Source organism: Solanum pennellii, chromosome 1, assembly GCF_001406875.1.
Source record: "Solanum pennellii chromosome 1, SPENNV200".
NCBI classification, from domain to species: Eukaryota; Viridiplantae; Streptophyta; class Magnoliopsida; order Solanales; family Solanaceae; genus Solanum; species Solanum pennellii.
This window is the reverse complement of record NC_028637.1, coordinates 1,997,673-2,019,664: the sequence shown is the minus strand read 5'-3', so window position 1 is coordinate 2,019,664 and position 21,992 is coordinate 1,997,673. Positions and strand designations below refer to the sequence as shown.

The 21,992-nt window shown below is 38.6% G+C and overlaps 1 protein-coding gene across 1 annotated transcript; it reads left to right on the top strand.

Annotated features, from left to right (window-relative positions):
* Positions 1 to 1,541: 1,541 nt before the first annotated feature.
* LOC107005545 (coatomer subunit beta-1-like) lies at positions 1,542 to 11,744 on the top strand. The gene is made up of 6 exons (XM_015204173.2): positions 1,542 to 1,718; positions 5,055 to 7,125; positions 8,949 to 9,458; positions 9,954 to 10,039; positions 10,739 to 10,982; positions 11,391 to 11,744. The coding sequence occupies exons 2-5, from the start codon at positions 5,077 to 5,079 to the stop codon at positions 10,941 to 10,943; spliced, it is 2,850 nt and encodes a 949-aa protein (XP_015059659.1). The 5' UTR covers positions 1,542 to 1,718; positions 5,055 to 5,076; the 3' UTR covers positions 10,944 to 10,982; positions 11,391 to 11,744.
* Positions 11,745 to 21,992: the final 10,248 nt, after the last annotated feature.

Sequence of the window (21,992 nt, the reverse complement as noted above, 5' to 3'; positions counted from 1 at the left end):
TATAAATGATGTTTATACTTGTTGCTATCACATGTTAAGAATATTAGTTGATTTTATGATGTTATCTGAGATATATTGCTTTCTATTTTGAGTTGGCCGATGATACCTACTCAGTACTTGTGGTTGTACTGACCCCCTACTTTTATGTTTTCTTCTTGTATATTGTGGAATGCAGCAAACGTGCCGTCATCTTCGACTCAACAGTAATTCTAGCCAGTCTTCGTCACACCGGATCTTCAGGGTGAGCTAATGCTTCTAGCTTGGACTGGATCTCCTTCCTCATGTCTTGATGCCTTGAAGTTTCCGGCATGGACTAGCTTTTGTTATTTTAGTTCTTAGAATACTCCTAGTTTAGTAATTTGATCATAGATGTTCTTGTGGTGATGACTTCCAGATTTTGGGAAATAATAGATGTTGAATTTTAGAAGTTATTGAATTGTCTTTTATTAATAAGTTTAAGTCTTCCGCATTGCTTTATGTTGATATTAAATTGAAATGTTAAGGTTTAGATTGGTTGGTTCGCTCACATAGGAGGGTAAATGTGGGTGCCAGTCGCGGCTCGGTTTTGGGTCGTGACAGTTTATTTGTCAAGTATTTTAAAAATATATTTATTTATTTTATTCATTACTTTTATAATATCAAGAAAAGATAAATATTTTATCTTTTAAAAAAATGTCATGTCGTTGAAAAACTTTAAAAAATACTTTTCAGATATCTAAATAGAAGAGCTGAAAAAATAAATATATATTTTATCTTTAAAAAAAAAGTAATGTCGTTGAAAACTTGAAGAAACGCTTCCGAGATATCTATATTACTCCTTCCTTTTAATTTTATTTGTCCACTATTTTATAGATATATTTATTTATTTTATTTATTACTTTTATAATATCTAGAAAAGATAAATATTTTATCTTTTAGAAAAATTTCATGTCGTTGAAAATTTGAATAAACTCTTCTCAGATACCTCAATAGAATAGATGAAAATATAAGGCATAAAACGCATTCAACTAGTGTGATTTATGAGTAAAATTTTGTGTCTTCTTATTAATTTTTGAAATATATTACTCATTCACTCTAAAAAACTAATATATATCAATTAAAATCAAGTTTAAAAAATACATTTACATGTATTATTCCTAACAAAAATAAGGTATTAACTATTTCATTTATAGTTTATCACATAGAAAAAATTCAAATATATCGTTGACCTTTGAGAAAAAATTCATCAATATCATTCGTTTAGTCTATTAGAGTACTATTTCCGTGAGAAAAATAACTCGTATTCATACGATTATTTCTTAACTTAAAATAATTTTGTTATTTTAGAATCATTTTTATATTTGATAATTTAAACTATGCCGTCAATTTTTTTTTTAAAAAAAGACCTATACATCAAACGCCTCTTAGAGATTCGACTCAATTATATTATTTTTGCTAACAAATAATATTGAATCATTTCTCAATCGTAAATAACTTATAAACCAAACTTTTAAAAAAGGAATAAATAATCCTTTTATGAAAAATCTATCAAAGTTCGATAACATATTTGAACATTCCGTTTTGTTATATTTTATTGTTTACAACTTAACAAACAGCACACTCTTCACACTCTCTCTCTGGATCTTGCAGATCTGAGTATAGACCAAATTTTTTGTTCCTACAACCGAATTTCTCCTCTGAAGATTCAATCTGATTCAACATTTGCTGGATTTGATCTGGTGAGTGTGTTATTGTTTAATTTCTGCTACTGTTTAATCAGTTTTATCTTCTGTGCGCCATTGATTTTCGTCCTTAATTGTGTTTGTTGCTCGATTTCTATGTCTGGGTCATCGTGTATCTATGCTTTGCGTATTGGGTTGGCGTTGAACTTTAGGAATTTGATGGTGTAGGGCTAGATGTCTCGGTTCAGTTATGCTAGTTTGATCGATTTAGATTTTTGTGTATAACTAATTTTCGTCCAAGTTCTGTTCTTTGCTTGATTTCTCTATTTGGGTCATTTTGTATCAGTGATTTGCGAATTGGGTTGGCGTTAAACTTTAGGAATTTGATGGTTTAGGGCTAAATGTCTCGGTTCAGTTATGCTAGTTTGATCGATTTAGATTTTTGTGTATAACTAATTTTCGTCCAAGTTCTGTTCTTTGTTTGATTTCTCTATTTGGGTCATTTTGTATCAGTGATTTGCGAATTGGGTTGGCGTTGAACTTTAGGAATTTGATGGTTTAGGGCTAAATGTCTCGGTTCAGTTATGCTAGTTTGATCGATTTAGATTTTTGTGTATAACTAATTTTCGTCCAAGTTCTGTTCTTTGTTTGATTTCTCTATTTGGGTCATTTTGTATCAGTGATTTGCGAATTGGGTTGGCGTTGAACTTTAGGAATTTGATGGTTTAGGGCTAAATGTCTCGGTTCAGTTATGCTAGTTTGATCGATTTAGATTTTTGTGTATAACTAATTTTCATGCAAGTTCTGTTCTTTGCTCGATTTCTCTATCTGGGTCATTTTGTGTCAGTGATTTGCGTATTGGGTTGGCGTTAAACTTTAGGAATTTGATGGTGCAGGGCTAAATGTCTTGGTTCAGCTATCGATTTTGATCGGTTTCTCTAATATCGTAGTTGTGTTATTTGTTTGATTTCTCTATCTGGGTCATCTTGTATCTGTGCTCTGCCTTTTAGATTAACCTTAAATTTTAAATTTTTTGTTCCAGGACTGTTTTTTGCACGATTTCTGTATCTGGGTCATCTTGTATATGTGGTTTGCTTGTTGGGTTAACATCAAACTTCAATTTTGTCCTAGTTCTGTCTGTTGCACGATTTCTCTATTGGGTTGACGTTGAAGTTTAGGAATTTGATGGTTTAGGGTTAAATTTCTACTTCAGTTATGCTAGTTTGATGAATTATATTATGTATACAAATGATTTTCGTCCTTGCTGTGTTGTTTATTCGATTCTCCATATGGGTTCCGTTGTATCTGTGGTTGGCTTGTTGTGTTGACATGAAACTTTAATTTCTGTCCCAGTTCTGTTTGTTGCAGGATTTCTCTATTTGGGTCATCTTGTATCTGTGATTTGCATATTGGGCTGATGATGAACTTCGGGAAGTTGATGGTTTAGGGATAAATGTCTCATTCAGTTATGCTAGTTAGATTGAATTATACTATTGTACAACTGATTTTCGTCCTAGTTGTGTTATTTGTTCGAATTCTCTACATGGGTACCCTTGTATCTGTGGTTTGCTTGTTGGCTTGACATTCGATTATTGTCCTAGTTCTGTTTGTTGTATTATTTCCATATCTGGGTCATCTTGTATATGTGATTTGGATATTGGGTTAGCGTTGAACTTTATGAATTTGATGGCTTTGGGATAAATGTCTAATTCAGTTATGCTAGTTTGATCGTATTATATTATGTGTACAACTGATTTTCGTCCTAGTTGTGTTGTTTATTCGATTTCTCTATATGGGTACCCTTGTAACTGTGGTTCGCTTGTTGGTTTGACATCAAACTTAATTTTTGTCGTAGTTCTGTTTTTTGTTTTATTTCTATATATGGGTCATTTTACATCTGTGATTTGCTATTGGGTTGGCGTTGAACTTTAGGAATTAGATGGCTTAGGGCTAAATGGCTCGTTCAGTCATGCTAGTTTGATCGATTTATAGTACGTGTACAACTGATTTTTAGTCCTAGTTGTGTTATTTGCTCCATTTCTCTGTATGGGTACCCTTTTATCTGCGGTGTGCTTGTTGGGTTGACGTCGAACTTTAATTTTTGTTCTACTTCTATTCTTTGCTCGATTTCTCTATCTCTGTCATCTTGTATCCATGCTTGCTTACTGGGTTGACCCCAAACATTAAAATTTTCATCCTAGTTCTGCTCTTTGCCCGATTTCTCCATCTGGGTCCTCTTGTATCTGTGTTTGCTTATTGGGTTGTCACCACACATTTTTAAAAATTTATTCCTAGTTCTGCTCTTTTCTCGATTTCTCCACCTGGGTCATCTTGTATCTGTGCTGTGCTTATTGGGTTGGCATCCAACTTGAGATATTTGATGGTTTACGGTTAGATGTCTTGTTCGTTATGCTATTTTGATCAATTTGTGGATCTGACTTTGGTGGTTGAATAAGAAAAGCTGTGTGCTTCTTCCAGTTTGTTTGGAAGGTTGTTACCTATGCTGTTATATTATGTTGTTAGTTTAACTATAATGCTTGTTTTGCTTTTTACTTAAGTTTTATTTGATCGTATCGTTAACTTTATCGATAGGTAACAAAGAAAAGTTCCATTTTGTGTAACAAGTGATTTGGTGTGATTGCGTCATTATCTTCTTTTTTTTTTTCATTTTGTTTTTACTTGTTATTTAATAATCCTAATTTATCGTTTACCTTACCTTTTTATAGTAGCTCTACCCCGTGTTTAAGTGCACCATTACGTAACAACATAAACTCCATAACAACATAAACTCAGTAATTTTTAAATTTCAATATCACATTTTTCTTGTGTTCTCCACTTCAATAATGTAATTTAGTATTGACTTGGATTCTGGCTTGTAGTAAGATTGAATCTGGTATTGGGTTGTCTGTTCCTTATATTGCTAAAGAATCAAAGGAGCATCACTAAGGGGTCGTTTGGTTGGGCATAAGTTATCCCATGATTATATATCCCGGGATAAGTTATCCCACCATGTATGTGGGATAAGTTATCCCATCATTATGGTATAAATGGTGGGATAAGTTATCCCAAACTTGGCAACCAAACAAGACACCAAAATGTTATCCCTAGACTATTTATTTTTATCCCTCACACCAAACAACCCCTAAGAGTTTAATTATCTTGCAGTTCATTTCGTGCTTTTTCCCCAGTTTTTAAGACGTATTGTGATTTTTGATCTCCTTGTAAAATAGATGCATTCACAGAGTTGATAGATAGAACAGCAATTGTAGTAATTTAACTGGCGCAATAGAAGAAAACTAGGACTCCTTTTCTTGATCCTTATGACTATATTCCTTCTTTTGTAACTATAAATATTATCAGGTCGAAATTTATGAGAAGATACATTAATTTCAGGTAAGGTGACTAGAAGAATAAAATGGAGAAGTCATGCTCATTGTTGATACATTTTGATAAGGGTACGCCTGCTCTTGCCAATGAGATCAAAGAAGCACTTGAAGGAAATGATATCCCCGCCAAGGTTGAAGCTATGAAGAAAGCCGTAATGCTTTTATTGAATGGAGAAACCCTACCTCAGCTCTTCATCACTATTATTAGATATGTCTTGCCTTCTGAGGATCACACAATTCAAAAACTGTTACTTTTGTATTTGGAGATCATTGAGAAGACAGATTCTAAGGGGCGTGTGCTGCCCGAGATGATCCTAATCTGCCAGAACTTGAGGAATAATTTGCAGCATCCCAATGAGTACCTTCGTGGAGCTACGTTGAGATTTCTTTGCAGGCTGAATGAGGTTGATATAATTGAACCTCTTATTCCATCAATTATGAACAACTTGGAGCACCGACATCCATTTGTGAGGAGGAATGCAATTCTTGCTGTGATGTCTGTTTACAAGCTCCCACATGGTGAGCAGCTCCTGGTAGACGCACCAGAGAAGATTGAGAATCTCCTAACCACTGAGCAGGATCCATCTGCTAAGAGGAATGCGTTTCTTATGCTCTTCCAATGTGCTCAGGAGCGTGCCATCAATTACCTCTTGACTCATGTTGATAGAGTCTCTGATTGGGGCGAGTTACTTCAGATGGTTGTATTGGATTTGATTCGAAAAGTTTGCAGGACAAACAAAGCGGAGAAAGGGAGGTATATCAAAATTATTATATCATTGTTAACTGCCCCTTCTGCTGCTGTTACATATGAATGTGCTGGAACTCTTGTTTCTTTATCTTCTGCCCCAAGTGCTATAAGAGCTGCAGCCAACACCTACTGTCAACTTCTTCAATCTCAAAGTGACAACAATGTTAAGCTCATCGTGCTTGATCGACTGAATGAATTGAAATCTTCGCATAAAGATGTCATGGTTGATATGATAATGGATGTCCTTAGAGCACTTTCCAGCCCGAACCTTGATATCCGTAGAAAAACACTAGACATTGTTCTTGAATTGATCACTCCCAGGAATATTAATGAGGTTGTTCTCACTCTGAAGAAAGAAGTTGTGAAAACTCAAAGTGGTGAGCTTGAGAAAAATGGTGAGTACCGCCAAATGCTCATCCAAGCCATTCATTCATGTGCCATAAAGTTCCCAGAAGTGGCAAGCACTGTGGTCCATCTATTGATGGACTTCTTGGGTGACAGCAACGTTGCTTCTGCAATTGATGTGGTCGTTTTTGTCCGGGAGATTATTGAAACAAACCCAAAATTAAGGGTTTCCATTGTGACAAGGTTACTAGACACTTTCTACCAAATTCGAGCAGCACGTGTTTGTTCCTGTGCCCTTTGGATCATTGGAGAGTATTGTCTATCTCTCTCTGAAGTTGAGAGTGGCATCGCAACTATCAAGCAGTGCCTTGGAGACCTACCATTTTTCTCAGTTTCTGAGGAAAGTGAAGCTGCTGATTCTTCAAAAAAGACTCAGCAAGCAAACTCCATTACTACTTTGTCATCTAGAAGACCAGCTGTACTTGCTGATGGGACATATGCTACTCAAAGTGCTGCATCTGAAACTGCTTTCTCTCCCCCGACAGTTGTTCAAGGATCTTTAACCACTGGAAACTTGAGATCCCTTCTTCTCACTGGTGATTTCTTCCTGGGAGCAGTTGTTGCTTGTACACTGACTAAGCTCATTCTGAGGCTGGAAGAAGTTCAGCCATCAAAACTTGAATTGAACAAAGCTACAACAAATGCATTACTGATCATGGTCTCAATGATACAGCTAGGGCAGTCTCATGCTCTTCCTCACCCAATTGACAATGATTCTTTTGACAGAATAGTTCTTTGCATAAGATTGCTCTGTAATACGGGCAATGAGGTTAGGAAGATCTGGTTGAGCTCTTGTCGCGAGAGTTTTGTTAATATGCTTTCTGATAAACAACTACGAGAGACGGAGGAGATCAAAGCAAAGGCACAAATTTCTCACTCCCAGCCAGATGACCTCATTGATTTCTACCATTTGAAGAGTAGGAAGGTAAGAAACTTCTATCTGAAACATGGTGTGTTTGGACGATACAGGAGGTTCTCTTTTCTAATTCCTGCTTATACTTCACTTGCTATCTACTGAAGATGTTAATTAGTAAACCTTTTGTTAACTGACCAGCATAACAGACAGTCTGATCTTGTATCCATACTCCTTAATCTGTCTTCGTTCAGGCCCTACATGGGTCATTCTCATCTTGTCTTATTTTTCCACCTTGCCGAACCACATACCCATCTGGGATTTTGGGTGTTTATTTCTGCCTGTCGAGGAAAAGAAAAGTAGTTTATTTCTGGTTTACCTCTGTGTTTTCATGGCTTAGTTTTTGTCTTTTATCTCCATGATAGTATTTCAATCAAATAATTAGAGTTATACATGTGTTTTGGTGAGTTTCTTTAAGCATGGGGAGTAAAAAATTGATGAAGTTTCCTTTAAAAAAGAATGTATTAGGTGTGATGCGTCCTTGTAATTTACCAATAGAGTAAATTGGAAATCTTTCCCTAATTTATATGTGTAGTGCAAAAAATTGGACTTTCTAATACTGGCGGCACTTTCTGGAGTAAAACTTAACTTGCCTTGCACCTGACCTGTCTATACAAAGTAAGAAAAATTGAGCAATTCCGTGAACTCTAATTTTGAGTTTTTTGTTTTAGATTATGCTAACCGACTACATTTGGCATTTCTTTTAAATTATTCCGGAAAACAGTTTTCTTGAGTCAAGGATCTATCAGAAACAACCTCTTTACCCATCAAAGATAGGGGTAAGGGTTGTGTAAACCCTCCCTCCTCCAGACCCTACTTGTAGCAATATACTGTGTATGTTGTTGTATTTGACTACATTTCACTTTATATACACAACTGTAAGATCTCATTGGCAATTGATACTGTATCATTTTTCTTTCTTTGTAGCACCATTAAAATGGAGAAAAGTTTCACAGCGAAACAGATTCCTTTTGTTGTTTCTTGAGTCTTATTCAATTTAAAATGAATAGTTTTCTTTTCCAGCTAATTAAATAATATTTTCATTCTATATAACAAATAAAATAGGAAATAAATGTCACAAATATGGTTGTGTAGACAAATACTCCAACTTCAAAAAAATATGGTTGTATAGACAAATAACTCTTATTACTATATTACAGACTTAAATCTGTCCACGTATTAGAGGTTTGGGGTGTTTTTGGTGCCAATTGCGTTTTGAATCTCCAAAAATTGTGAATGAATGAAAGTGGACTTTGAGCCCCAAAAAGGTTGATAATTAGGTCATGTGGATCGTGGAAAGCACGAGCTTTTCCATCAACAACGTTGGTGTTAAGACTTGAAGCGAAGGTCGTATGGTTGCACATGTTCCTAAGGTTATTGTATTATATGTGCAGCTAAAACGTGTAGGTCAAAATTACTTTTTGTTGCTATAGAAAAGGGGTAGAATACAATATGTAGGCTCTTTATCTATTAATATAACGAAGACATAATTTGCTCTGGTCCCCACTATCCAACCCCTTTCACCTTCTCTATTTGTCCTCCCTCTAAAGAATATTTGAGTTGTAACTTAATTACACCTTATTCCTCTACCCCAAACAAGTTACAATTGGCTATATATGAATCTTCACTATCCATGTCCCGTCTTAATTGAAATGAACCTATATTACTTTAAGGCTCAAGTTTTTTTTTTCGTTCTCCTTATTTAACTAATTTGTGCAGTAGTTTCTAAATCATGCGAGGGTTTGTCTAGTTAATTCATTTTTTTCTCCCTTGGTGCTTAGAATCAAAATGCAATAGTTGCTTCTCCATGTCCTAACTAAATATATGTATGCCAGGGAATGAGCCAACTGGAGTTGGAAGATGAAGTCCAGGATGATTTGAAACGTGCCACTGGAGAATTCGTCAAGGATGAGAATGATGCTAACAAGCTAAGCAGGGTACTGCAACTTACAGGATTTAGTGATCCTGTTTATGCTGAAGCATATGTAACAGTTCATCATTATGACATTGTCCTAGATGTTACCGTGATAAATCGAACCAAAGAGACACTTCAGAATTTGTGTTTGGAACTGGCAACCATGGGTGATCTTAAGCTCGTTGAGCGTCCACAGAATTATACTATAGCTCCTGAGTCAAGCAAGCAGATAAAAGCTAATATCAAGGTGTCTTCCACCGAGACTGGAGTGATTTTTGGTAACATTGTCTATGAGTCTTCAAATGTGCTCGAGCGAACTGTTGTTGTGCTCAATGATATCCATATTGACATCATGGATTACATCTCTCCTGCTGTTTGCAGTGAGGCTGCTTTTAGAACTATGTGGGCTGAATTTGAGTGGGAAAACAAGGTAGAATGCCATGCTTTATTATTTCACAATCATTTGATAGTTCTTTTTTTGCTGCTTCTAATTCTCTATGCCTTTTGATGTCATAAAAGATCCGTTCCTTTGAGTTGGAGAATTGAGACAAAGTCGTTCTCTTATGTTTTGATGAATTATGTCATGTGATTTCTGGGTTTTTTTGGGTGCCTTCAAAATGGGTTACGAGTGGGTTTACCAATTCTTTTTCGGAAATTAGTGGTCCGAAGGTGATATAGTTCTCTAGCTAGTATGTTTCTTTGATGTGTGTTCTTGAATCTTGATCTGTTAATGGAGTTGTTTGATTTAACAAGTACATTTGTGATTTGACGCTATTAGACTCTCGTGTGGACTTTTCTTTGTCCTACTGTAAAAATAACAGAGCAACAGACACATGAATTATAAATTTATGCACTGATGAATAGTCCAGACTGAAGTGGTCTGATCAAAACCATGAGCTCCTCAGGCTAAGATTTTACTTTGCAGGTTGCTGTCAACACTGTCATTCAAGATGAAAAAGGATTTCTTGACCATATTATCAAATCAACCAACATGAAGTGTCTGACTGCACCGTGAGTTCTCTGGTCACTCGCTACGTGCTATATTATGGTTATTGCTGTTTGATCATTACTTTTTAATTTGCATTTTCTTATTTCTTATTTTGTTTTTATTGATATCAAATATAATTTACATTGTAGAGTGTGTATATTCTCCATAGACAGCATTTGTTTAACTGTATGCAATGCTGCGAACTGTTGGAACAAACCTCGTTTTTTTACTCCCGTAGAGTTTTTAACTTCATCTACCAGAATCATATTGTGCTGACCAAGAAATGAGATTCTTTTTTCCAAATTAGATTTGTCTAGTACTCTTCTAATTGAGGGTTACTACTTAGTTTCTTTTCTATCATCTCGAGATCAGTTTCTTTATTGTAACAGTTTTTCATCTACACTTGTTGAGTGTATTTTAATTGCACCAAATGTAGAAGATAGATCAAGTAGATGTTTTGTTTTTCAATCGCTGCATATGTGAGGCCGTATTCAGTATACATCTCTGCATGTGTGTGCGCACTTGTGTAATTGTGTGTCGAAATATATATATTCAAGTTCCTTGTAGAATGTAAAAGTTACCTGTGAGTTGATTTATCAAGAGAAAGAAGTAACGTGTTACTTGTTTGTTGCTTTAAGTCATTTAAGTCCTGTTTCCTTGTGGTACATGGCTGCTGATCAATGTATAACTTTTACGGTATTTGCTTTCGTACATAATTCCAGATCTGCTCTGGAAGATGAATGTGGATTCCTTGCTGCTAATCTTTATGCAAAGAGTGTGTTTGGAGAGGATGCTTTGGTGAATTTGAGCATTGAAAAGCAATCAGATGGTAAGCTGAGTGGTTATATTAGAATAAGAAGCAAAACACAAGGAATTGCTCTTAGCTTGGGAGACAAAATAACACTCAAGCAGAAGGGAGGCAATTGATCTTATCGTGTTGTTATGGTCCTCTCCTAGACAGCAAAGGTACCCTACTTCATCTATAAAGACATTTTACAACTTCCTTGTCTTTGCCTCGTATGTTTCCATTGAATCGTTAGTTTAGGTGGGCTTTTCTTTTCTGCAGTTTCTGGAAAGCCACACGGAAACGTATAAAAAATACCTATATATTAGAAGTGTGTTTTAGATATCACTCCCTGGGTACCCTTTTCTTTTAACTTCTGAACGTAGTAACTTTACTCCCTGGGTACCATTTTAATGTGACACAGATAAGAGTTGTTAATTGTATCAGTCTCAGTTGAAGTAATTGGTTAACGATATGTTGAACAAGTTTGTTTGACTAGGAACTCATCGCATTGTTTACTAACATAGGTGTCGTTTTCTAGATGGATAGCATCTTTGAGTTACCCTCTAATCGGTTTTCACTGTTTGCAGGTCATTAAAACATGAAACTGAGACTCCTTCACATCTCCCATTTGTAGCTTGGAGGAGTGCTGGGGTTATTGAGTTAAACCTGTAGAAATTGTATTACTGCACTTACTTTTAGATTCGGATCCGCGAAATTCGAGCATTTTACTCTTCTTTGAGGACATTTTTTTGTAGAGAAAATTGGAAAGAGAGTAGTGCTGCTTTTATCTGTGTTGTAAGTTAACTGAATTTGGTACAAGTCACTCTTTGCTTGTTACTTTCTGTAACTTCCAATTCCTGATTTCCATTTTTTTTTTGTAAACAAAGGTCAACTAAGTTTCCATTGCCATATTATATATTGAAATTTTAGGCTTATTTCCATTTTTCGTATGTATTAGTCCATGATATTTTCGTAGTATTGTTGTACCAAGCTCATATTTTTGAAATTGTGGGGCTAGAACTAGGTTTATAAGATTATCTCGACTTTTCGTGTGTGTACTATTAGTCCATGATTTTTTTTAGAGTATTGTTGATGCAACTTTCTTGAATTTTCGTGTGCATTAGTTTATGAATTTATTAGAGTAGAGTTAACCCAAACTTTTTAACCTTAAATTTTATGGGCTCATCCATTACGACCTATTGAACGATTCTCATAGCCTATTCATGATCCACACGACTATTTTTGAAAGCCAAACAATAGGACTTCAAGATTATACATATTTTTCATGTATATTAGTCTATTAGTTTTTTAGAGTATTGCTAACCTATACTTTGTGACCTCAAATTTTATGGGTCCATTTGTGACGATACATGGAATCTCACATCATTTTTTTTTGAATTTTGGAGCGATAAAATAGAATTTCAAAATTATCTCGATTTTTTAGTGTATTAGTCTAGAATTTTTATGTAGTATCTATCGCTAAATCATACTTTTTCACTTCAAATTTTATGACGTCCATCCATGAGGTTTTTTTAAAAAGAGTTTTGGGGCCACAAAAATAAGAATTAAATATTATTTCAAATATTTGTGTGTATTAGTCCATGTATCTAGCATTTGAAGTACCCAAAATTTTTTCACAAAAAACTTTATGAGGACCACCGTAATGAGTTGGGAAACCTTCACATATACTCACAATATTTTTTTACGTCCATTTCCATATTTACAAGTCCTTTTTTAAGAATCACCCAAATTCTTCGATTTTTCGTGTGTATTAGCACATGGATCTAGCGCTGGAGCACTCAAATATTTTTTCCCAAATTTTTTTATGAGGACCTCTATAATGAGTTGGAGGAGTGCTAGGGTTAAAAACCTTCACAAATAGTCACACCATTTTAACTTTTATTTCCGCATCTACAAGCCTTTTTTAAAGAATAGCCCAAATTTCCCAATATATCATTTGTATTAGCCCATGGATCTGACGCTTGAATCATCCAAATTTCTTTGCTAAAAAACTTTTGAGGACCTCCGTAATAAGTTGGGGAACATTCACGTATACACACGCCATTTAACACCCATTTTCTCATTTACAAACCCCTTTCAAGAATTGCCTATATTCTATGATATTTCGTGTGTATTAGCCCATGGATTTGGCGCACGGAGCATCCAATTTTTTTTCTCAAAAAGTCTATGAGACCTCCGTTATGAGTCGGGGAACCTTCACGTATACTCACACTATATTTTAAAGTCCATTTCCACATTTACTAGCGTTTTTGAAGAATCACCCAAAATTCTTAATTTTTCATGTGTTAGCACATGGGTCTGGCGCTTGGAGCACCTAAATGTCCGATTTTTGTGTGTATTAGCAATAAATTTAGCTCCCGCCGCACTCAAATTTTTTCTCAAAAAACTTTATGAGGACCTCCGTAATGAGTTGGGGATGCTTCACGTATACTCTACCATTTTTAATTTCCATTTTCGCATTTAAAAGCCCTTTTTAAGCATCACCCAATTCCCTGAGTTTTCGTGTATTTTATCTCACGGATTTGGTGCCCCGTGCACCCAAAATTATTTTCTCAAAAAACCTAATGACGATCTCCGTAATGTGTTGGGGAACCTTCATGTATACTCACACCATTTTTAACGCCATTTTTGCATTTACAAACTTTTTTTTTAAAATCGCCCAAATTTCTCAATTTTTTTTAAAAAATAGCCAATGTATCTGATGCCCGGAGCACCCAAAAAATTGTTTTCTCATAAGACTTTTTGAGGAACTCAGTAATTAGTTGGGGAACCTTCACATATACTCACACCATTTTTAACGCCCTTTTTTTCATTTACAAGCCCCTTTTTTAAGAGTTGCTCAAATTTCTCGATTTTTCGTGTGTATAGCTCATGATCTAGCGACTGGAGCACCCACAAATTTATTCTCAAAAAACTTTATGAGGACCTCCATAACGTGTTGGAGAACCTTCACGTATACTTTCATCATATTTAATGCCTATTTCACATTTACAAGCCCTTTTTAAAAAATCGCCCGAATTCCCTAATTTATCGTGTGTATATGCCAATGGATCAGGCCTCAAAGCACCCAAAAATTGTTTTCTCAATGTTTTAAGATCTCTGAAATGATTTGGGGAATCGAACGTCCGTCAAGACCTTGGCTATGCAGCCGGTTAGCCCTCACGGCCAGTCCGACCCATTTTAAAGGTCAAACGAGCCCTGAAACGCGCATACCCCCCATTTTGACGATTTTCGTGCGCTATAGAACACAATTTTTTTGGTTATCCGGATTCGACATCAAAAATGCTGAAAGTTTTTGTGGACGTCCTTCAAGATCTTGGCTATGCAGCCGGTTGGCCCTCATGGCTAGTTTGACCCATTATCAAGGTCAAACAAGCCCTGAAGCGTGTATAACCTCCATTCTGACGAATTTTGTGTGATATAGCACATCATTTTTTGGGTGATTTGGATTTTGATGTCAAAAATGCCAATTTTTTTTGTATACATCATTCAAGACCTTGGATATGCAGCCGGTTGTCCCTCATGGCCAGTCCGACCCATTTTAAAGGTCAAACGAGCCCCGAAGTGCGCAATACCCCCCATTTTGACGATTTTCGTGTGCTATAGAACACCATTTTTTGGGTGATTCGGATTTTGACGTCAAAAATGCCAAAATTTTTCGTAGACGTCCGTGAAGACCTTGCCTATGCAGCGTGTTGGCCTTCACGGCCATTCCAACCTTTTTTAAAGGTCAAACGAGCCCAGAAGCGGGCATACCCCCCATTTCGACGGTTTTCGTGTGCTATAGTACACCACTTTTTGGGTGATCTGGATTCAGACGTAAAAAATGCCAAAATTTTTCGTCGACGTCCGTCAAGACCTTTGCTATGAATTCGGTTGGCCCTCACAACTAGTTCGACCTATTATCAAGGTCAAACCAGCCCCGAAGCGCGCATACCCCCTATTTCGACGATTTTCGTGTGTTATAGCACACCATTTTTTGGGTGATATGGAATCCGACGTCAAAAGTGCTGAAATTTTTTGTGGATGTCCGTCAAGACCTTGGCAATGCAGCTGGTTGGCCCTCACAGCCAGTCTAACTCATTTTAAAGGTCAAACGATCCTCGAAGCGCGCATACCCCTCATTTCTTCATTTTTTCGTGTGCTACAGCACACTAATTTTTGGGTGATCCGGATTCTGACGTCAAAAATGTCAAAATTTTTTGTGGACGTCTATCAAGACCTTGGGTATGCAACCGGTTGTCCCTCACGGCAATTCTGATCCATTTTCAAGGTCTAACAAGTTTCGAAGCGCGCATAACCCCCATTTTGATAATTTTCGTGCGCTATAGCACACCATTTTTTGGATGATCCGGATTTTGACGTCAAAAATGCCAAAGACGTCCGTGAAGACCTTGCCTATGCAGCCTGTTGGCCTTCATGGCCATTCTGACCCATTTTAAAGGTCAAACGAGCCCAGAAGCCGGCATACCCTCCATTTCGACGGTTTTCGTGTGCTATAGCACACCACTTTTTGGGTGATCCGGATTCTGACGTAAAAAATACCAAATTTTTTTGTCGACTTCCGTCAAGACCTTGGCTATGAATCCGGTTGGCCCTCACGGCTAGTCTGACCCATTTTCAAGGTCAAACGAGCCCCGAAGCGCATAATCCTCATTTTGACGATTTTCGTGTGCTAGCACACCATTTTTTGGGTGATCCGAATTCCGACGTGAAAAATACCAAAATTTTTCGTAGACATCCGTCAAGACCTTTGCTATGCAGACGCTTTGCCCTCACGGCCATTCTGACCTATTTTAAAGGTTATACGCGCCTCAAAGCGCGCATACCCCCCATTTCACCGATTTTCATGTGCTATAGCACATCATTTTTGGGTGATCCGGATTCCGACAACAAAATTGCCAAAATTTTTGGTGGACGTCTATCAATACCTTGTCTATGTAGACGGTTGGCCCTCACGGCCAGTACGACCCATTTCAATGATTTTTGTGTGCTATAGAACACCATTTTTTGGGTGATCCGGATTATGACGTCAAAAATATCAAAATTTTTTGTTGACGTTCGTCAATACCATGGCTATGTAGTCAGTTGGCCCTCACGGCCATTCCGACCTATTTTCAAGGTCAAATGAGCCCCTAAGTGTGCATACCCCCCATTTCGACGATTTTTGTGTGCTATAGCACACCATTTTTTGGGTGATCAACCTCAAAAATACCAAAATCTTTTGTGGACGTCTGTCAAAACCTTTTCTACACAGCGGTTTTCCCTCACAACAGTTATGACCCATTTTAAAGGTCAAACAACCCCTGAAGCGTGCATACCCCCATTTCAACGATTTTCATATGGTATAACACACTATTTTTTGGGTGTTCCGAGCTCCGACATTAAAAATGTCAAAAAAAATTTCATCGACGTCCGTCAATACCTTTGCTATGCATCAGCTTGGCCCTCAAGGCCAGTACGACCAATTTTAAAGGTCAAATAATCCTCAAAGCGTGCATACCCCCCATTCGATGATTTTCGTGTGCTATAGCACACCATTTTTTGGATGATCCGGATTCCGATGTCAAAAATGCCAATTTTTTTTGTATACATCATTCAAGACCTTGGATATGCAGCCGCTTGGCCCTCATGGCCAGTCCGACCCATTTTAAAGGTCAAACGAGCCCCGAAATGCGCATACCCCCATTTTGATGATTTTCGTGTGCTATAGCACAACATTTTTTGGGTTATTCGGATTTCGACGTCCAAAATGCCAAAATTTTTCGTAGACGTCCGTGAAGACCTTGCCTATGCAGCCTGCTGGCCTTAACGGCCATTCCGACCTTTTTATAAAGGTCAAACGATCCCAGAAGCGAGCATACCCCCTATTTCGACGATTTTCGTGTGCTATAGTACACCACTTTTTGGGTGATCCGGATTCTGACGTAAAAAATGCCAAAATTTTTCGTCGACGTCCGTGAAGACCTTGGATATGAATCCGGTTGGTCCTCATGGCTAGTCCGACCTATTATCAAGGTCAAACCAGCCCGAAGCGCGCATACCCCCCATTTCGACGAATTTCGTGTGCTATGCACACCATTTTTTGGGTGATATGGAATCCGACCTCAAAAATGCTGAAATTTTTTGTGGACGTCCGTCAAGACCTTGGCTATGCAGCTGGTTGGACCTCACGGCCAGTCCGACCCATTTTAAAGATCACATGATCCCCGAAGCGCGCATACCCCTCATTTCTTCATTTTTTCGTGTGCACCTTTTTTGGGTGATCCAGATTCTGACGTCAAAAATGCCAATTTTTTTTGTGGACGTCTGTCAAGACCTTGGGTATGCAGACGGTTGGCCCTCACCGCAATTCCAACCCACTTTCAAGGTCTAACAAGCTTCGAAGCGCGCAAAACCCCCATTTCAACAATTTTCTTCTGCTATAGCACACCATTTTTTGGATGATCCGAATTCCAACGTCAAAAATGCAAATTTTTTGCAGACGTCCGTCAAGACCTTGGCTATATAGCTGGTTGACCCTCACGTCCATCCCGATCCATTTTCAAGGTCAAACGAGCTCCAAAGCGCACAATCCTCATTTTGATGATTTTCGTGTGCTATAACACACCATTTTTTGAGTGATCCGGATTTCGACGTCAAAAATACCAAAATTTTTTGTAGACATCCGTCAAGACCTTGGCTATGCAGCCTGTTTGACCTCACGGCCATTCTAACCTATTTTCAAGGTCATACGAGCCCCGAAGCGCGCATACCCCCCATTTTGATGATTTTCGTGTGCTATAGCACATCATTTTTTGGGTGCTTCGGATTCCGACAACAAAATTGCCAAAAATTTTTTGGGACGTCTATCAAGACCTTGGCTATGTAGACGGTTGACCCTCACGGCCAGTACGACCCATTTTAAAGGTCAAACGAGCCCTGAAGTGCGCATACCCCCCATTTCAATGATTTTTGTGTGCTATAGCACACCATTTTTTGGGTAATCCGGATTATACAGTCAAAAATACTAAATTTTTTTGTGACGTTTGTCAATACCATGGCTATGCAGTCAGTTGGCCCTCACGGCCATTCCGACCTATTTTCAAGGTCAAACGAGCCCCTAAGTGCGCATACCCCCCATTTCGACGATTTTCGTGTGCTATTTTTTTGGGTGATGCGGATTTCGACCTCAAAAATACCAAAATGTTTTGTGGACATTTGTCAAGACCTTTTCTACACAGCGGTTGGCCCTCACTGCTAGTCCGACCTATTATCAAGGTCAAACAACCCCCAAAGCGCGCATACCCCCATTTCGACGATTTTCTTGTGGTATAATACACTATTTTTTGGGTGTTCTGAATTCCGACATAAAAAATGCCAAAATTTTTCATCGACGTCCTTCAAGACCTTTTCTATGCATCCGCTTGGCCCTCAAGTCCAATACGACCAATTTTAAAGGTCAAATAATCCTCAAAGCGCACATACCCCCCATTCGATGATTTTCGTGTGCTATATCACACTATTTTTTGGATGATCTGGATTCTGACGTTAAAAATGCCAATTTTTTTTGCAGACGTCATTCAAGACCTTGTCTATGCAGTCGGTTGGCCCTCATGGCTTGTCCGACACTTTATCAAGGTCAAACAAGCCCAGAAGCGTGTATAACCCTCATTTTGACGATTTTCGTGTGATATAGAACATCATTTTTGGGTGATTTGGATTTCGATGTCAAAAATGCCAAAATCTTTTGTATACATCATTCAAGACCTTGGATATGCAACCGGTTGACCCTCATGGCTAGTCCGACCCATTTTAAAGGTCAAAAGAGCCCCGAAGTGCGCATACCCCCCATTTTGACGATTTTCGTGTGCTATAGCACACCATTTTTTGAGTGATTCAGATTTCGACGTCAAAAATGCCAAAAGTTTCCGTAGACGTCCGTGAAGACCTTGCCTATACAGCCTGTTGGCCTTCACGGCCATTCTAACCTTTTTTAAAGGTCAAACGAGCCAGAAGCGGGCATACCCCCCATTTCGACGATTTTCGTGTGCTATAGCACACCACTTTTTGGGTGATCCGGGTTCTGACGTAAAAAATGCCAAATTTTTTCGTCGACTTCCGTCAAGACCTTGGCTATGAATCCGGTTGGCCCTCACGGCTATTCCAACCCATTTTCAAGGTCAAACGAGCCCCGAAGCGCATAATCCTCATTTTGACGATTTTCGTGTGCTATAGCACACCATTTTTTGGGTGATCCGAATTTCGACGTCAAAAATACCAAATTTTTCGTAGACATCCTTCAAGACCTTGGATATGCAGACGCTTTGCCCTCACAGCCATCCTGACCTATTTTAAAGGTTATACGAGCCCCAAAGTTCGCATACCCCCCATTTCGACGATTACCATGTGCTATAACACATCATTTTTTGGGTGATCCGGATTCCTTCAACAAAATTGCCAAAATTTTTGGTGGACGTCTATCAATACCTTGGCTATGTAGACGGTTGGCCCTCACGGCCAGTACGACCCATTTTAAAGGTCAAACGAGCCCTGAAGTGCGAATACCCCCCATTTCAATGATTTTTGTGTGCTATAGAACACCATTTTTTGGGTGATCCGGATCATGACGTCAAAAATACCAAAATTTTTTGTTGACGTTCGTCAATACCATGGCTATGCAGTCAGTTGGCCCTCACGGCCATTCCGACCTATTTTCAAGGTCAAATGAGCCCCTAAGTGCGCATACCCCCCATTTCGACGATTTTCGTGCGCTATAGTACACCACTTTTTGGGTGATCCGGATTCTGTCGTAAAAAATGCCAAAATTTTTTGTCGACGTCGGTTAAGATCTTGGCTATGAATCCGGTTGGCCCTCACTGCTAGTCCGACCGATTATCAAGGTCAAACCAGCCACGAAGCGCGCTTAACCCCCATTTCGACAATTTTCGTGTGCTATAGCACACCATTTTTTGGATGATCCGAAATAAGACGTCAAAAATGCTGAAATTTTTTGCAGACGTTCGTCAAGACCTTGGCTACATAGCTGGTTGACCTTCACGTCCATCCCGACCCATTTTCAAGGTCAAACGAGCCACGAAGTGCATAATCCTCATTTTGACGATTTTCGTGTGCTATTAGCACACCATTTTTTGGATGATCCGGATTCCGACGTCAAAAATACCAAATTTTTTTGTAGACATCCGTCAAGACCTTGGCTATGCAGCCAGTTTGCCCTCACGGCCATTTCGACCTAGTTTCAAGGTCAAACAAGCCCCTAAGTGCGCATATCCCCCATTTCGACGATTTTCGTGTGCTATAGCACACCATTTTTTGGTTGATCCGGATTTCGACCTCAAAAATACCAAAATCTTTTGTGGACGTCTATCAAGACCTTTTCTACACAGCGGTTTTCCCTCACAGTCAGTACGACCCATTTTAAGGGCAAACAACCCCCGAAGCGCGTATACCCCCATTTCGATAATTTTCGTGTGGTATAGCACACTATTTTTTGGGTGTTCCGAATTCCCACATAAAAAATGCCAAAATTTTCATCGGCATCCGTCAAGACGTTTGCTATGCATTCGCTTGGCCCTCAAGGCCAGTACGACCCATTTTAAAGGTCAAACAACACCCAAAGCGCATACACCCATTTCGACGATTTTTGTGTGCTATAGCACACTATTTTTTGGTTTTTCCGAATTCCGTCATAAAAAATGCCAATATTTTTCGTACACGTCTGTGAAGCCTTGCCTATGCAGTCTGTTGGCCTTCACAGCCATTCCGACCTTTTTTAAAGGTCAAACGAGCCCATAAGCGGGCATACCCCCCATTTCGACGATTTTCGTGTGCTATAGCACACCACTTTTTGGGTGGATCCGGATTGTCACGTAAAAAATGCCAAAAAATTTCGTCGACGTCCGTCAAGACCTTGGCTATGAATCCGGTTGGCCCTCACGGCTAGTTCGACCTATTATCAAGGTCAAACCAGCCCCGAAGCGTGCACACCCCCCATTTCGATGATTTTTGTGTGCTATAGCACACCAGTTTTTGGGTGATACGAAATCCAACGTCAAAAATGCTGAAATTTTTTGTGGACGTCCGTCAAGACCTTGGCTATGCAGCTGGTTGGACCTCACGGCCAGTCCGACCCATTTTAAAGGTCAAATAATCCCTGAAGCGCGCATACCCCTCATTTCTTCATTTTTTTTGTGCTACAACACCCCTTTTTTGGGTGATCCGGATTCCGACGTTAAAAATGCCAAAATTTTTTGTGGACGTTTGTCAAGACCTTAGATATGCAGAAGGTTGGCCCTCACGGCAATTCCGATCCACTTTCAAGGTCTAACAAGCTTCGAAGCGCGCATAACCCCATTTCAACAATTTTCGTGTGCTATAGCACACCTTTTTTTAGATGATCCGAATTTCGACGTCAAAAATGTCAAAGTTTTTTGCAGAGGTCCGTCAAGACCTTGGATATATAGATGGTTTACCCTCATGTCCATCCCGACCCATTTTCAAGGTCAAACGAGCCTCGAAGCACATAATCCTCATTTTGATGATTTTCGTGTGATATAGCACACCATTTTTTGGGTGATTCGAAATTTCGACGTCAAAAATACCAAAATTTTTCGTAGATATTCATCAAGACCTTGGCTATGCAGCCGGTTTGCCCTCACGTCTATTCTGACCTATTTTAAAGGTCATACGAGCCCCAAAGCGCGCATACCCCCCCATTTCAACGATTTTCATGTGCTATAGAAAACCATTTTTTGAGTGATCCGAATTTCGACGTAAAAAAAGCCAAAATTATTTGTGCACGTCTATCAAGACCTTGGCTATGTAGACGGTTGTCCCTCATGGCCATTCCGACCCATTTTCAGGTAAAATGACCCCCGAAGCGCGCATACCCCCATTTCGACAATTTTCGTGTACTATAACACACTTTTTTTGGGTGTTCCGAATTCCGACATAAAAATGCCAAAATTTTTCATCGGCATCCGTCAACACGTTTGCTATGCATCCGCTTGGCCCTCAAGGCCAGTACGACCCATTTTAAAGGTCAAACAACCCCCAAAGCGTGCATACCCCCATTTCGATGATTTTTGTGTGCTATAGCATACTATTTTTTGGTTGTTTCGAATTCCGACATCAAAAATGCTAAAATTTTTCGTAGACGTCCGTGAAGA

Coding starts and splice junctions, on each gene's coding strand:
- LOC107005545 (XM_015204173.2), top strand. CDS start 5,077: ATGGAGAAGTCATGCTCATTGTTGATACATTTTGATAAGGGTACGCCT. Junction 7,126..8,948: donor ACCATTTGAAGAGTAGGAAG/GTAAGAAACTTC, acceptor TATGTATGCCAG/GGAATGAGCCAACTGGAGTT. Junction 10,040..10,738: donor ATGAAGTGTCTGACTGCACC/GTGAGTTCTCTG, acceptor ACATAATTCCAG/ATCTGCTCTGGAAGATGAAT.